The sequence below is a fragment of the Gobio gobio genome, assembly GCF_949357685.1.
Source record: "Gobio gobio genome assembly, chromosome: 17".
NCBI lineage: Eukaryota > Metazoa > Chordata > Actinopteri > Cypriniformes > Gobionidae > Gobio > Gobio gobio.
In genome coordinates this window covers 45,554,218-45,571,958 of record NC_137110.1, presented here as the reverse complement: position 1 = coordinate 45,571,958, position 17,741 = coordinate 45,554,218, and the positions used below count along the sequence as shown (strand labels likewise).

Here is a 17,741-nt window from a genome sequence, read left to right as displayed (position 1 = left end):
CTCCTGAGAGACCTTCATCTGATTGATTTTTGAAGGCAGCATGTATCCTTCGCTGCTTTTGATATCCCACAATCCTGTGCGTTCCATTCTGTGACAATTGAGCTGGAAAAAAAAGATGGCGTCCGAAAGTTGCGTTGGCTGGTCAGTTTGTGTGTAAATGTACGTTTTTTTACCAACATTTTCCACTTCTGATGTCATTTCCAGCGAGAAATTACTAATGTAGTACTTAAATATTTGTTTAGTTCTCACCAAAGCTCTCTCTATTTTGCTGTAGATCATTAAATGGTTACACTGCCTAAGAAGTCTGTCTGAAATTAGCTTCGTGATGTGCCTGCACAAACGCTGTCTTACAAGTCATTGTCTGATAAGGCATTGAGGCAACGAGTCAGCTGCCTAGGTTTTCGGACGCAGCCATGGTGTCATGTTGCAGTTTTTTTTACGTAATGCATTGACATTTACATTTATGCATTTGGCAAACACTTTAATAAAAAGCGTTTAAAACAAATACATTGCATTTTAGGCATACATTTAATCAGTTCATGCCTTCCCTGGGAATCAAACCCATGACCTTGACGTTGGAAGCGTTATGCTCTTCCTGCATTGCAAGGGTGATGTAATTGTCTGAACTCAGTGCTATAAAAGATCAGCAATAAACCTGCAACGCATTCATCCTGTTCTGCTCATGCAATATAACAGCCCCAGTTGCAGATGACTTACACCTCGATCAAAGAGCACAGGAGGATATCTCCTCTCAAATCCCTCTGTGTGGTCTGCATCTCATGCTGCTGCTGCATTTATCACACGCTCCTACATTCTCTTTATCTATCGTTCTCACCCTGTCATTATATGCAGCACAGTTCCATCTCTTTTTCTTCCCTTATTAGTGTAATCACGCCATTAACTTCGCTGTTGATACTTTGCACTGGGGGCCAAAGTTATTTCGTAAATCTTTTATGGCCTCGCCACAGGATGTTGCAATAGCGTGTCCTGAGGGGCTCATCTCTTCTCTCTTGTTAGTTTTTTTATCTTTAACTCACATACTCATGCACACTTTTAGCTCTCTCTCTCTCTCTTTTGCCACTAATAATTAGTTGCTGGGGTGATAAAAGTCCTTTTTTTCCCAGATACCCCTCCGGCCACATAATCCAGTAAGTGCCACACACCACAGTGCTTCCCTCAAACAAAGATTAAAAAAAAAACTTTGGCATCCATCACACTGGGCACTGTATGCAGAAAGAGAAGTTAAAAGCTTTTGCAACGCCCTCAGGAACAACTGCAGTACAACCAATGAGACCACGGCTTTGAATCAGTCTAAGGTTAAGATCTATCTCCATGTTTTGTATTGATTTTAAGAGTGTATTGCCTTGTTATGCCATTCAGAGGTTTTTCTGCTGTGTGTAAATGGCTTGTAAAGAGATGAGTTGAGTTAGCTGAGGAACAGTGAACACTGAACAGGGCTGCGTGAATATCTTGATATTTTTCAGTTTATTGCCGATACTACGTTTATATTTTTATATATTTACTCTGAAGTGGCTTAAAAGGGTGCTTTTTCAGTCTTAAATTAGGGTTTTTTGTGCATTCACGCATTTGAAGCGAATTCGTGCCTGACGCCCGAGTTGAAAAATCGGAACTTTGGTGTCTGTTCGCGCCATGTTAACCAATCAGGAGCCTGCTCGTGATAAACGGCGGCAGACCTGGCCGCTTGATACTCGGGACAACAGGTCATCAAATTGGGCGCGGGACAGGCGGAAGTACCGCTGAAAGCAGCCATCATCCAGGCGCAGCTCCTAGAGCAAGTGGTGAAACTCGCCAAACTGGGTACAAACTGGGTCTGGTGGACCCAAGTACGGCGACGCTGACCCCTAGGCTACACCGCTGTTCTGCTCTCCAGAGCATATACAGAGCGGTGAATCTCTCAATGAATGCTCGATCAACATCAGCCATCTTGCAAACACACATCCGCCTAGCACTTGCCACTTTCGCCTCGAACGCGTGGCTATTTAGCTTCAAAAGCTCAATTTATACACGCAAGTGGATTCAAAATGTTCAAGCGTCCAGCTAGACGCGATAAACGCACATTTGACTCTCTATTCGCGTTCGGTGTGAACGCAGCATTATCACTCAAACTGGATGCGCGAATGAGGCGAAATCGCGTCCAGCGCACCGCGCTAAATGCGTCTATCGTGCCGCAGGACCTCCAGACACGTTTTACATTGACTTAACAACGAAATCACTCTCTCCTGATGCTCTATTCGAATTCGGTGTGAACGCAGCATAAGGAATCATCGCTTAAAGGGTTAGTTCACCCAAAAATGAAAATTCTGTCATTAATTACTCACCCTCATGTCGTTCGACACCCGTAAGACCTCCGTTCATCTTCGGAACACAAATTAAGATATTTTAGTGTAAAGCTGATGGCTGAGAAAGGCTTCAGATAGGCCTCCATTGGCATTCAGTACATTTACACTCACAAGACCCATAAAAGGCACTTAAAACATTGTTACAAAGTCCATCTCACCACAGTGGCTCTACAATAATTTTACGAAGCGATGACAATAGATTTTGTGCGCAAAAAAAATCTAAATAACGACTTTATTCAACCTCTTCTTGTCTTCCGTGTGTGCCTCCACGACGCATGCGCGAGAATATGACGTAGCGCCGGGGCTCGGGAATCCATGGAATGCACACTTTAGTCCCATTTGAGCACTACACCGAGACCTAAAGCACGATCAATGTAAAATCCAACAGCTTAGATACGCGCGTCTTCCTCTGCTTGTAAACAAATCGCTTCTGGGTCATGTGTGCGAACGCCGGATCTGCGTCATATTCTCGCGCATGCGTCGTGGAGGCACACACGAAAGACAAGAACAAGTTGGATAAAGGCGTTATTTTGATATTTTTTTGCGCACAAAAACTATTGTCGTCGCATCGTAAAATTATTGTAGAGCCACTGTGGTGAGATGGACTTTGTAACGACGTTTTAAGTGCCTTTTATGGGTCTTGTGAGTGTAAATGTACTGAATGCCAATGGAGGCCTATCTGAAGCCTTTCTCAGCCATCAGCTTTCAACAAAAATATCTTCATTTGTGTTCCGAAGATGAACGGAGGTCTTACGGGTGTCGAACGACATGAGGGTGAGTAATTAATGACAGAATTTTCATTTTTGGGTGAACTAACCCTTTAATGACAGAATTTTCATTTTTGGGTGAACTAACCCTTTAAATCAATTCGATTTAATATGTCAGTAAAAAGTCTAGTTAATGGTCAAGACATCTTTCCAACACTGTTTTCACTAGACAGAACATCAAGAATCGATGTTAAACTAAACTATACATCAATATAACAGCAATATTAAACTACATGTACAGGTATTTTATTTAAAAAAATTAAATAGAAAATATGCTACAGAGCGATCGTTGCTTGATGACACAACGCATTTTTTAATCAAATTAATTCGGAAAAGACAATATGAACTAATTCACTGATTGATAAATCAAACTTATGGACTAAATGGCCAAATAAAAAAAGAAATAATTATGATTAAAAAGACTGTATTCACTATGTTGCGTAATATCCAGTAAAATCATTGCAAATATTATTTGAGTATTTGATGAATATCACCCCGTTCTTATACCTGCTCACATTGTGTCTGGCTTTTTTTTATAAACAGTCTTTTTCTGGGCATTATGATTTTGACTTGTTTTGGCTTTCATATGCAGTACTGTGTGCGTTCATGTTAAAAAGAAAAAGGAAATGTGAAAGCGCTCTAGGCGCCTTCATTTTCCTCAGTTTTCTCTGTTGAGACAATGAGCCTCCAATTCCTTCCTTTACTCCAATATTTACGGCCTCAGATCCGTTTCCCTCTCCTCAAATTCCTGCCGCAGCACAAATCTCCCTCAGCCGCTCCACAAATCTCCTAACATCGCACAGCACTTGAAAGCCACAAATCTCACAGGATTGTGTAGCTGCAGGGTGACCGGTGGAGCCGAGTGTTGCACCTGGCTGCCAGTGATGAGCTCTATCACTCTACATGAACGAGAATTCCTCTTCCTGTCTGTCCGTGCATGCCATCAGCTATAAGATGAAAGCTAGACCCTTAAAGACATGCACACCCTTGACATATAGGATAGCTTGATGCCACATATACACAACCAGGCATGAGTTTGGACACACTTGACTGAATTTATATATCTCATCCAAAAAAAAACCTTTGATCTAAAGATCTCTGCTGAAATGTTTGAAATTTGTTTCTAGAGCAAACATAAATTATATTAAATATATTTAAATGGTTGTTGTTGTAAATAATAATAATAATAATAACAACAATAATGCTAATAATAATAATTGTACCCATGGATGTGTGAGACTTGTCGATTAAACGATATGGCTGCTGCTAGTCAACTTGGAAATATTAGTTGTTTCTCTCTCTCTTTTTTTGCACATTTAATGTTTTACTCTATATTTTTAAAGACTGCATTTAAATTACTAGAAGCGCATTTGTGAGGTCAGGCACTGATGTTGTATGAGAAAGCCTGGCTGACAGTCTCAGCTCTAATTCATCACAAAGGTGTTCTATCGGGTTGAAGTCAGGACACATCCATGTCTTTATGGACCAACGCTTTGTGCACTGGAGCGCAGTCATGTTGGAACAGGAAGGGGCCATCCCCAGACTGTTCCCACAAAGTTGGGAGCATGAAATTGTCCAAAATGTCTTGGTATGCTGAAGCATTAAGGGTTCCTTTCACTGGAACTAAGGGGCTAAGCCCAACCCCTGAAAAACAACTCCACACCATAATCCCACCTCCACCAAACTTTACACATGGCACAATGCAGTCAGGCAAGTACCGTTCTCCTGGCTACTGCAAAACCCAGACTCTTCCACCGGAATGCCAGACAGAGAAGTGTGATTGGTCACTCCAGGGAACACGTCTCCACTGCTCTACAGTCCGACGCTTTGCATTGCACTTGGTGATGTAAGGTTTGGTTGCAGCTGCTCGGCCACGGAAACCCATTCCATGAAGCTCCCTACACGTTGTTCTTGAGCTAATCTGAAGGCCACACGAAGTTTGGAGGTCTGTAGCTATTGACTCTGCAGAAAGTTGGCGACTTATGCACACTGTGCGCCTCAGCATGCGCTGACCCCGCTCTGTAATTGTATGTGGCCTACCACTTCGTGGCTGAGTTGCTGTTGTTCCCAATTGCTTCCACTTTGTTATAATACCGCTAACAGATGACCGTGGAATATTTAGTAGTGAGGCTAATGTCAATTATCATCGGGAATGTCAATTTCACGAATGGACTTATTGCACAGGTGGCAACCTATCACGGTACCACACTTGATACACCTGTGGCCATGAAAGTGATTGGAGCACCTGAATTCAGTGATTTGGAGTGGTGTCCCAATACTTTTGACAATATAGTGTAGGGCTATGTCATGTCAAACTAGTATATATTAAGCTTATTTATAGGTTTGTTATACTCCCGGTTATTAGAGACAACACAGTATAACATTTTATTGGATTAAAGGAGAAACATTACGAACAGTGTTGGGCATGTTACTTTAAAAAAGTAATTAGTTATAGTTACTAGTTACTTCTTACAAATAGTAACTGAGTTAGTAACTGAGTTACATCATTATAAAAGTAACTAATTACCAGGGAAAGTAATTACTGCGTTACTTTTTTTTTCTTCCAAATGTTCAAATATGTTAAATAACTTGGATGCCCCCAATATTAGATATGTTAAATGAATGAATTGGAGACTAAATAGAATAAATTATTATTATAAAACATTGTACATTAATGTGCACTATTGTAATGTTGCTGTGGGACAATGTGAGAGACAAATATTGTGTAAATATTATCAGTAGGCATACTATAGTGTAAATATTGTGTAACTATTATCAGTACTATACTTTCCTTTGGTAGTGGAGCTCACGTTATCACCTGGGTTTTTAGCCACTAATTTTGTAGCATATGATGATGTGAGGCGCTTCAGAATCACTTGCCACCGGCGTGGAGAGACTCTTTCTTCCTGGGCATAAGTTGCACGTTACTTAAATATTCTTACCTTTCACCTCAACGAGGGAAAAGTAGCACTTATACTTCCAATTTGCAAAAGCTACCTTTGAAGTCGTTGGACCATCGCTGACTGTGCATATGCATGTGCGTCATAGGTGTGTGTGTGTGTGTGTGTGTGTGTGTGTTAACCATAGGCCGTGAAAAAAATAGGTGTGAACTCAACCTATCAACTTCAACCGTGTCTCCCACCCACCAATCATCATCAGTTATGTGTACCACCGCACCCACCCCCAACACGCATGGCTGGTGCGCGCGCACACGCACACAAACACACACACACACACACACACGTTGCAGGTCCGACTGATAGAGAGCCTGTTCGGATGAAAAGCGCTTCAGTGAGCTCAATTATAGTAACGCGACTAACGCCGCATTTTTTCCCCTCAGTAACGCTAACGGCGTTGTAACGGGAGAAACAGTAATTCGTTTGATTACTCGTTACTGAAAAAAATAATTCCGTTAGTAACGCCGTTTATCTATAACGCCGTTATTCCCATCACTGATTACGAATGAAACTTACTTTACACTTGAACAGTTACTAAATCAACATCTTAACAAAGATAATACACTTAAATAATGTATAGTTGTCAGTACACATAAAGCTTTTCTTGCGATTTTGCAGCCTGTCTTGTGTACCTTGACATGAACAGTGTACTAACAATACCTTAACATGCTGTCTTATGTGCGCTAACTTTAATTTGAGAAAATACGTATATAATAGACTATTATGTTTGAACTTATTAGTCCTGCACTGAATAAATATGTCTGTAATGGCTAACGTCGCTTAAGTGAATGCTTAAGTTTAATATACAATGATTATGGATCGCATATACAGTCTCCAGGGGGTGGGTTAGACTAGGCGACAAAGTCGGTTGCAAATTTCTGTTTAAATGTTATTGATATTAGTCGTTGTGCACATCCCTAATAAGGAATGAGGTGTGTTAACTGGTAGTGTATATCCAGAATTGAGACACAGATGCCTTGTTAGCATTGCGGATGAAAGACGGTCCCCTTCTTAACTAAAGAAACACCAGTCTTGGCACTTCTTGTCCTTCATGAAATTTGGATACACTGTTTGTAATACCGAGCTGGTGTCTATGACTCACCCTGCGTCTCCTTTCCCATGGGGAGTGGGAGGATAACAGGGGAGATAAGAGAGTGCTGCCCCTCGAGGGTGCTCCTCCTGCAGGATGAACATTTCATCCTTTCCCCTTCACACCCCCAGAGTCTGCTGGGAGAAGATATCATTCCCTCTCTGCTCCTTTCTTTCTGCCTGCCACTGTAAACACAGCTGACTTGGTCCTGCATCAGAACCAGAGAAAAACAATGAGTTTGCTTCTGTAAACCTTGGTGAACTGCTAATGTTGCTAAGCTTGCAATCTGGCTCTGTAATAATCATGAAAAATGAAGCTCGCATTAACGTTTGGGAATAGTGCATTAGAAAAAGATGGCATTATTTTCATTGTGACTATTCAGCACTGAATAAAATAACTTTGTAAATGTAATTTCCCATAATTCCTTCATTTTGTAAATGAAATTTTGTATTCAAATTCAAAAATGTAATCACTATCTGAGCAATCTGGGATTGCCTTACCTGCAAAGGGATACAGGTGATGCTGGGTAAATTATGGCCAAAATGAGATCGTAAGCAGCATAATTCACCGCCTTCTGTTGGAAACAGCCTAGAAGTGTGCATATGATGTAGTTAGGCGGCTCACTAGGGTTGGAACAGAGCCAACATGCCAAAATCATAAGTTCTCTAATATGTGTTTGTGAAACATCATTTTGATGTTTGATGTTCCTTTAAAACATTAGTTCCCAAACATGTACCCCTGGGGGTGCGTGAGTTGACAGAGGGGGTACGCAAACAAAATGTTGATGCCGTTCATTTCATTCTTCTCCACTTTAAAATAACATTTAAACTGATCATATATATCTAACAGGCAAAGTGCCTCCTCCTATTTTCCCAAGAATCTTGACATTTGAATAATAACCCTCATTTTCAGGGCTAAAAATGATGTGGATAGATAATAGTGGCGCTCTTTGTACCAATATTGACGTGATTAAATAATTATCATAACAAACAAGCTCCACAACTGCCGCCCTCTTCCCTTTTTTCCCTGATTTCAATTGCTTAATTGAATATCCGGCAAGAAAGGGTCTTTTTAAATGGCAATGCTGTTTAGGAAAGTGCATATGCATCACACTGATGAACTTAAGTGTAGCTCTTTATTAATATTCAAAGAGCATTGATTTTCTAAGTGTATCTCAGATATTACCTCTGCTCTGGCCCGTGTTGAAGGGTTTTCTGTCAAGGCAGAGGAAATTTCTAGCAACCAATTTCTCCTCTGGGATTATAATAGATTATCCATCAATCCAGGAGTAATAAAGCAAGTGCTCTTTTGAGATATTAGACTATCACACACTCCTGCAAATAAGCAACAACATGTTTGGACTGGAATTACGGCAGATGAACATGCTGCATTTATGTGCAATTGTCCGGTAAGCGCCTCCCCTCGAATGCAGATGAGCCAATGGCAGTTGCACTGGGACCGGAACTCGGGCATCTTTAGGTTTCAGTGCCATAGAGATACATTGGAAGATCCGAAGCTCTCATTTGTTTTAATGGTGTTTATGCTACAAAAATGGTCAAACGATGTTCTTGGGGTACTGAAACACTGACCTGTATCGTGATTTTCTGGTTGTCATACTCTCATTAAGTTACGATAAAAGTTAGTTGATAGGTACAAACCTGAATAGCTAATAGTTCTCATGTCATGTAACAGTGTAAGGTAAGGTCAAAAACATAAATGAAGGTCTACATTTCAGTGCCTCTCCATATTAAGATTAGCATGACGTTGTCATACTCAGATTCTAGTCAGAATATGAGTCTGATACTGCTCCATTGATTATGGGGCGTTTCAACTGAACCAGGAAAGAAAATTGCTCTTCACTCAATTGGATAAACCTATGACCTATAACCACTTGATTGCTCCCTTGCGAGAGGTGGTCTTTCTGTGTCACAGACTTTATTGTGATGTGTTTTTTTTGTGGTGTATGTTAATGATAATGCAACGGAGAGAGAGAGTGTGTGAATGGACGTTAATGCGCACTTCTTATGCTTTGTTTGTTCAGCTCTTAATGTGATTTTTTTTTTATAGTAAAAAAGGATGCAATATACTTAATAACCCGTCAGTAAAGTTTGGCCATCATTCAGACGGGGTCCGCTACATTCTGTGTCCAAAAACCTTGTGGCAAGATATTTTCACACTGACAGCTGTCATTGAAAGACATAGCAACTCTGTTTGTTTGTCCGAGTTAGCAACAGTAACTAAGGGGGGCGGGGCTTACCGATAGGTCAATTAATTTCAGTGCAATCGGAAACAACCCTCCCAAAACACTTTCTTCCGTTGACGATGGCAATGTTTTAAAAATTTGAAATAGATTTATGATGATTTTTCTGTCAGTAAAATTAAGCAACATTGTAAGTATAACAGTTATTTTAATGCATTTTAATAGTCATTAATTTAACATTCCCTCCTTGTCTCACAACTTAAAAGTATGAGGGCATCAAGACAAAAATGATAGTGTCTCTGTTGTCTCTAAACATAAATGCCATTCATTTCTGTTACTCAGTTCAAATGATTTGTTTCAATGAGTTGATTCAAAATCAGCGATTTATTGGAATCTCATCTTTTTAATTAAAATATATGTACTGTATCAATGTTATTTTAGTGTAATTGAGATGCTATTAAATTTTGTATTATATAGTTTAGTTTTTGAATTTTTCATTTATATTTTAAGTTTAGTAACTGAATTAGTTTTAGTCATTTAGTTGTTTTTGACATTTGTATTAGTTTTTTATGTCTATATCATTTTTAGTAATTTTTATTTCAGTTTTAGTTAGTTTAGTACATCAAATGAAAGAAAATTAAAATGAGAAATGTTTCTTTGGCAACTAGATCAGTTTTTTTTTTTTTATATTTTTTATTTACGTTATCATTTATTTTATTTCAATTACCTGCTGTAGGTAAATGGGTCAATGACATGTATTTTTTGTGTCCGAATTCATTATTTTCCCCAAAAAAAAGAAGTATAAATACATGTCACATATCAAATTGATCTACAATATTTTCTTTATAAGATACTCTTTTAATATTTTTGAAATTCCATTGACTTTGAGTTGTGGTGTTTCAAAGACCTAAAATGTCAGGTGGGACGACCAGCAAATTAACATTTAAAAGTATCAGTTCCCACTGCAATTGCAAAATGAAGTAAGAAATATCAATTTAAACCATTATATAACATATACAAATAATAATAATAAAAAAAAAAACATAACTCCTCATGGAAAATTGTGTTCTGAACACATAGAAAAGTGTCAGTTTATATGAATTAGACTAAAAGAGCAATACATAGAAGAGGGAAAGGGAATTTACCATGTGATATGCATTTTACAATGATATTGTATATGTATATTATTTTAAATGAATATATGGTCGTACCACCTGACATTTTCTGGGTGGTAAAATCAGAAATCTTGTTTAATAATGAATTAATGCCGTCTCAAAAGCTGTGAAACCAATATGAATCAACACCATACATTTTTTGGACATAAAAATGCATTTTGCTTAAAATGATTTTTTATCTTACAAAAAAATATAATTTTTCTTATCAGTCATTGACCCAAATGTTACCCACTTTTCTATACACATTATTTTTACCAATCACATTTAGCCTGTGAATTTAGACCAGAGCGAGGACTTCTGTCCATCCTGAAATTGCAGTGCTTTCGAATCACTGCGTCCCAACTCTTCAGTTCCTGTGCAGTCATGTCCTGTCCACATGAGGAGTGATTCCTGAGAGAAATGAACTGACTTTTGACCCTTCATTTAAACCACTTGTCATCATGGAGAGTCTAGCTGGCTGCTTGTATCATTTGTCTTTCAGCAGAAGCGACTCAGGTCTTTAGAAATGCACGCTGCGTTCAGTCCGCGCTTTGTTTTCCCAGCGTGCTCTTCCTGCAGGAATGTTCAGGAGAGGCTGGAGACGGTTGGCTGGTGCAATTGTAGCATCCACTCATAAGCAGAGTCTGTGTTTTCTTTGGAAAGGCAGAGACGGTGGGGTACAGAACGGGGAGCAGCCTGCTGTAATTACAGTGTGTGCTGAAGCAGAGACTTGTGTGTGCCGAGCGTCACAGTGTTTGTGTGTGTGTGTGTTTGCTGTGTGCTTGTCCCTAAATGCTCGCAGTTTAATGCAGTGTCGGTGAGTTTGTCAGCTCAGCGGTTCTGTTCCAGACTCATGATTTCCATAATAAGTGGGAGAAATGGCGTGCTCGGAGACGGAGAGATGTTTCCGTCTGCTCAGCCTGCAGGAATGTGGAAGCGCACCTTCAGCTCCCGATCAAACGATGTTTGAGGGTGGAAGCTGTTTGCCGAGCGCCAGCGGCTCCAAACTTTCCTGCTGTGGTGGCGGAGTAATTAGTGCTGGTCTATGGGCGTCTCTCTGTGGCGCTTCCATGATTATTTTCTCTGTGGCAGAGTGAGTGTGTTGCATAGCAGATGTCTGCTTTGTGTGAGCATGATTAATTAGCCCGGGTCCGGCCAATTACATGATGAGCGCTTCTGGTTAATAAATGAATGTATCATCTTAATCATGAGTGAGTGAGAGTGTGCATGGGGTGGCTTCATTGGAAAGACACACGAGAGCCCTCACCGCACAGGTTATTAACACACACAAACCCCTAGACACACACACTCACAGTGTGAACCTGGCACGGCGCTTGTGTTCTTCAAAGGCCAGAGGTGTCTGTGGTCGTTGAAACGCTCTCCCGGGACTCATTGCGGCTCGAGCTCATTTACTTGTGCTTCAGACCACTTTATTAAATTAACACAGTGACATCATTCATTGTGTGCATGATGTCACCGGGTTAAAGGAATAGCTCAGCCCAAAATGAAAATGACTCAATCTGTGCTGTCACTGCTGCTTCCTAATGGCCGTAGCGAAATAAATATTATTTTACCTGAGTTGTGAATGTGTTCACAGTCTGTATTGAAAGTTTCGCAGTAAAATTTATAGTGTGATTTTAGTATTATTTACATACCTGTTGCATTATAGAATGTATTACTGTTTTGAATAAGCTTTTTTTATTAAAGTTTTGTTCATTGTTCATTTATTCATTGTTTTGCTTTTTAAATATTTCTATTTTGCTTTCAGTTTTAGTCATTTTAGTACTTCAGTACTTTCAGTCAGTTGACAAGGCAACATTTAACATTTTCATCTAATATTTATTAGATTTGGTATTTTAGCTAAATAAATCATATGTTGGGAATTTGTTGAATGTTAATGTGTTTGAAAGTGCAAAATAATGACAAGAAATGTCTGTTTATTAAGTTTTCATTGCAGTTCCTTGCTTTTTAGTAAATCTGTAACATACAGCACAGCAGTGTAGATTCCAGAGCGAATTATAATTTTAAGGGGTCATATAATGATGTAAAATAAGTCTCTGATGTTCCCAGAATGTGTATGTGACATTTTGGCTGAAAAATACCCAACAGATCATTTTTATTGCATGTTAAAATTGCCACTTTTTGAGGGTGAGCAAAAACGTTCTGCTTTTGTGTGTGTCCCTTTAAATGCAAATGAGCTGCTGCTCCCGACCCCTTTGTAAGAAGAGGGCGGGGCTTCAAGAGTTTGTGTTAGCAGCTTCCATTACCTCAACCAGACACGCACTGAAAAGGTCAGAAACTGTTCAGCCTTTTATGTTCAAACTGTAATCGGACATTGATGGAGAGACTCGAGATGAAGTGACAACATGTAGAATGAGACAGGACGTTTCTGAATGGTTAGTTGATGATTTTATGTAGCTGATGTGGAGTTAACTATCTTCAATTCATTGATTAGCATGTTGTGTCATGATAATTTATAAATCGCTCATGTGGGAACTGTTGTAAGATGCACAGAGCCAGAGAATGAATGCTGCATGAAGATAGAACAGGTGGTTTAGTTTAATTACGGTTATAACTTATGTTGTCATTTGCATGTATAAATATTAGGGTTAGTGATGTCACTAACCCATGAAGAAGCTCGTTGTAGTCCCTACCAGCCGTTTGTTTTAGTCCTTATAAGGCGATTTCTTTAAAAGAAAATATCTCCTTTTGCTTTGAACTTTGAGCGTCATAACTTTGCAGATGTTGCTTATGCTCAGACAGCAACTAACTAAAGTTAAAAAAGTTAAATCATAATCATCCACCCCTTTAATGAATAGTTCACAAACACACAAAAACAAACAAACATGAATCACTCTGAAGAATCAGTCTTACTAAATTGAATCCTTCAGAGCAGTTATTAAATTCGGAACTTTTGTCTACATGACAATGTCGATTTTCAGTAAATAATGACTTAAAATTTTGGTTCTGTTCCTCGCAAAATACATTGAATAACTTTAGAAGACTGACCTAATATGAAATATCTTGCTCTTGGAGTGCTCTTTTTAAGTTTGAAAATGTAAAGATTGCATACATTACCATGATGCTTACTGATGTCATTCTCCCATTGCTTTAATTTGCGTGAAGATTATGGGAATGTGATGTAATGCTCTTGGAATGCTAATAATGAGGTAATGTCTTGGAATGTGGTGATGTCACGCGTGTGAGGATATGAATTGCTTGAAATGTGCTGTTTGCATTGCAACTTTCTGATGTCACTCTCCTTTGTGTCCCCCGTCAGGTCTCACTAAATGGTAGCGTGAGCACATAGTCATCCAGCAGGAGTTTAGGGAACCCCTGCGGTGAGCGCCATCCGGAAATCATGGTGCCACACACCCAACAGGCCTCTCCTCGCGGCAGTGCCACATCCCTCCTGCTGCTGCTCTGCCTGGTGGTGCCAATCCATGCAGACAGTGAGTATCCCACTTTAATATACATACAGCTCTTTTCCACCGGTTCATGACTGTTACCTTGTATCTATGTGTCTACATCTATGATCTTAAAAATGAAGTGTGTAGGAGTGGGAATATCATGCTGTTTACAAAACACACCCTTCTCTCCTAAAGTGCCTGTTATTTTAAATCTCTGCAAGGGGGGAAAAAACGGTTGTCAAGTCTTATTTTCTTTCAAACACATTAAGGGATTTCTGGTTTGTTCGATAAGCACAGCCTGGCAAGAATGAGGTGAGGAAATATGGATGTCACAGGGATTTGAGGAATAGAGTGAATGCAATCACTGTCGTGTTGTTTGTGTAATAACGTATGAGGGAGGATCTTTCAGATTCACATCGATCTTCTTTGTCTCGACCATGGTCTTAATGAATGTGACATGCTTCGCATCACATTTATCCAGCTTTTAAAGTGCAAATTAATAAATCCGAAAATATGAGAGCATTTTTGTTGAAACTGTTGCTGTCAACAATTATTGAAAGATTTGGGCCCTGCAGCATTAGAGTCCCTGGAGAAAGATTTCAGCAAAGCATTTTTGCTAAATCAAACAGCTGTGTTTGCTCCAGCCTTAGATCACAATTGATGTATATGTGTTTGTGCAGCAGTATGAGAGTCACTGGCCTTACGTCATGTAGTCCCTGAACCCTGAGGCCAATAAAAACAATAAGAACACAAAAGTCTGGTCACTTATTATCGGCGCTGCTCTTTATGGTGGTAGTAATACCAGCAGAATTAATCATTTACTCACCGCTACCATTCCCAAACTAGGACTCACCTTAAATGGAATTATAGTTGTATACCTTGAGAAAAATATTTACATCTACCATTCTTCTTGAAGGTTGACCAATTTAAAACATCTGTGCTTTCGTTTAGTTGTTTTGTTTACTTAGCTGTTGACTATAGTCTTTAATTCAGATTGTTTTGGAATAGATCATGTAAATGTCTGGGACAGGTGAGCGATACGGCTGAGCTATATAAAGTCGGAATTGTGAGATATAAAGTCAGAATTGTGAGACATAAAGTCGGAATTGTGAGACAAAGTCGGAATTGTGAGACATAAAGTCGGAATTGTGAGACATAAAGTCAGAATTGTGAGACATAAAGTCGGAATTGTGAGACATAAAGTCGGAATTGTGAGATATAAAGTCAGAATTGTGAGACATAAAGTCGGAATTGTGAGACATAAAGTCAGAATTGTGAGAAATAAAGTCGGAATTGTGAGATATAAAGTCAGAATTGTGAGACATAAAGTCGGAATTGTGAGACATAAAGTCAGAATTGTGAGACATAAAGTCGGAATTGTGAGACATAAAGTCAGAATTGTGAGACATAAAGTCAGAATTGTGAGACATAAAGTCAGAATTGTGAGACATAAAGTCGGAATTGTGAGATATAAAGTCAGAATTTTGAGACATAAAGTCGGAATTGTTAGATATAAAGTCAGAATTGTGAGACATAAAGTCAGAATTTTGAGACATAAAGTCGGAATTGTTAGATATAAAGTCAGAATTGTGAGACATAAAGTCAGAATTGTGAGACATAAAGTCAGAATTGTGAGACAAAGTCGGAATTGTGAGACATAAAGTCGGAATTGTGAGATATAAAGTCAGAATTGTGAGACATAAAGTCGGAATTGTGAGATATAAAGTCAGAATTGTGAGACATAAAGTCAGAATTGTGAGACATAAAGTCAGAATTGTGAGATATAAAGTCAGAATTGTGAGACATAAAGTCAGAATTGTGAGATATAAAGTCGGAATTGTGAGATATAAAGTCAGAATTGTGAGACATAAAGTCAGAATTGTGAGACATAAAGTCAGAATTGTGAGACAAAGTCGGAATTGTGAGACATAAAGTCAGAATTGTGAGACATAAAGTCGGAATTGTGAGACATAAAGTCGGAATTGTGAGATATAAAGTCAGAATTGTGAGATATAAAGTCAGAATTGTGAGACATAAAGTCAGAATTGTGAGACATAAAGTCAGAATTGTGAGATATAAAGTCAGAATTGTGAGACATAAAGTCAGAATTGTGAGATATAAAGTCGGAATTGTGAGATATAAAGTCAGAATTGTGAGACAGAAAGTCAGAATTGTGCGATATAAAGTCAGAATGGCTAGATATAAAGTCAGAATTGTGAGACATAAAGTCAGAATTGTGAGACATAAAGTCGGAATTGTGAGACATAAAGTCAGAATTGTGAGACATAAAGTCAGAATTGTGAGACATAAAGTCAGAATTGTGAGACATAAAGTCAGAATTGTGAGATATAAAGTCAGAATTGTGAGACATAAAGTCGGAATTGTGAGACATAAAGTCAGAATTGTGTGATATAAAGTCAGAATTGTGAGATATAAAGTCAGAATTGTGAGATATTAAGTCAGAATTGTCAGATATAAAGTCAGAATTGTGAGATATAAAGTCAGAATTGTCAGATATAAAGTCAGAATTGTGCGATATAAAGTCAGAATTGTGAGATATTAAGTCAGAATTGTCAGATATAAAGTCAGAATTGTCAGATAAAAAGTCGCAATTATCTTTTAAAATGTTTTATTCTCTGGCAGAAACAAGCTTCCATACAAAACTCAGATATGCTATTAAAATGTGTTTGTCTTAACACTCTCACAATCCCGAGTCATGGCACAAGGAGCCAAACACCGGTGCGTGTTAGAGTTAAAACCATTGTAATGCTCGGTATAATTTTAGATTGGCACTGTAAAATTCATTTTATTCCCCATCAGACTCAAGGAAGGCTTTTATGGATGCAGTGGAAGATGTTAAATGAGCAATGTTGAAAGGCCTGTAGATTGGGAATATGGCAAACGTTCCCGAATTTGCCCTCTGCTCCCCTTTGCTCTTCACGCTGATGGAGCCCTGTGCACTCATGCAGGGGTGAGAAAAGCCTTTAGCATGTTTTTCAGCTGAATGCATCGGTTTTCTCACTCTTCTAATCTCTGGCTCTCACGGCCTCTCTCTCTCCTCTCAGTGTGAAGTCCCTCCATCAGCACCATTATGATCTGCTCAACAGACTTTTGTTTTCCCCCCACTCACACTTTTCCTTTCAGTCTCCTCACAGACTTGCGTAGGACGTAGTCTTGAAGACGATACGCACAGTACAAAATCACCATGTTTTATTTATGAGAGCAAATATGGTGCAACTTTAGCATGAGATTTCAGCAGCGCTGGGACTTCTAGAGCTGCTCATCTTCTGATTGATGCTGTGTTGCAGAGCTGCTGTTGTGCTATTTCTTATATGACATTAACGCCGGTGGTCGCTGAGGGAATGTCTTTGCAAAGGAAATCACCTCACGCAACCCGCTCCGTTTCTTTGTTTCTCCTGATCCCTTGGAAAAGTGATGCACGTGCACGGCTTTTCATTAATGTAACTAATAGGGAAAAAAAGGGAAAATTGTTTGCCTGCTGATTCTTCTTCCATGTGAAGGGCACTACTCTTTTTTCTGTGTGCAAACAAAGAAGTGCTCGCATGCATCTTTAGTGGTTCAAATCCTGCAAGGGATGATTCATGAGCTATCGCCGTTGAGCAGGACACTTAACCTCTGGTTACTCCAGAGGGATTGAATTTGAAATAAGTGAACAATAAGTCACTTTGAATAAAAGCATCCGTCAGATTAGTAATTAGGAGACCCCTCACCCCTCACCCCACACCTGAGCCGGGCCTGACCTGAGCTGAGAGACTCATGGGAGTCACGACACAAGCTGAACC

General features: G+C 39.2%; 1 protein-coding gene across 1 annotated transcript in view; it reads left to right on the top strand.

Moving 5' to 3' along the window:
• Window positions 1–13,889: 13,889 nt before the first annotated feature.
• The window catches only part of ptprfa (protein tyrosine phosphatase receptor type Fa), a gene marked incomplete at its 5' end in the record, with an annotated part of 188,387 nt that continues 184,535 nt past the window's right edge, over window positions 13,890–17,741 (top strand). The window contains one exon of the mRNA XM_079841132.1: window positions 13,890–13,980. Coding sequence (XP_079697258.1) covers window positions 13,890–13,980 — 91 coding nt within the window. The remainder of the gene's footprint in view (window positions 13,981–17,741) is intronic.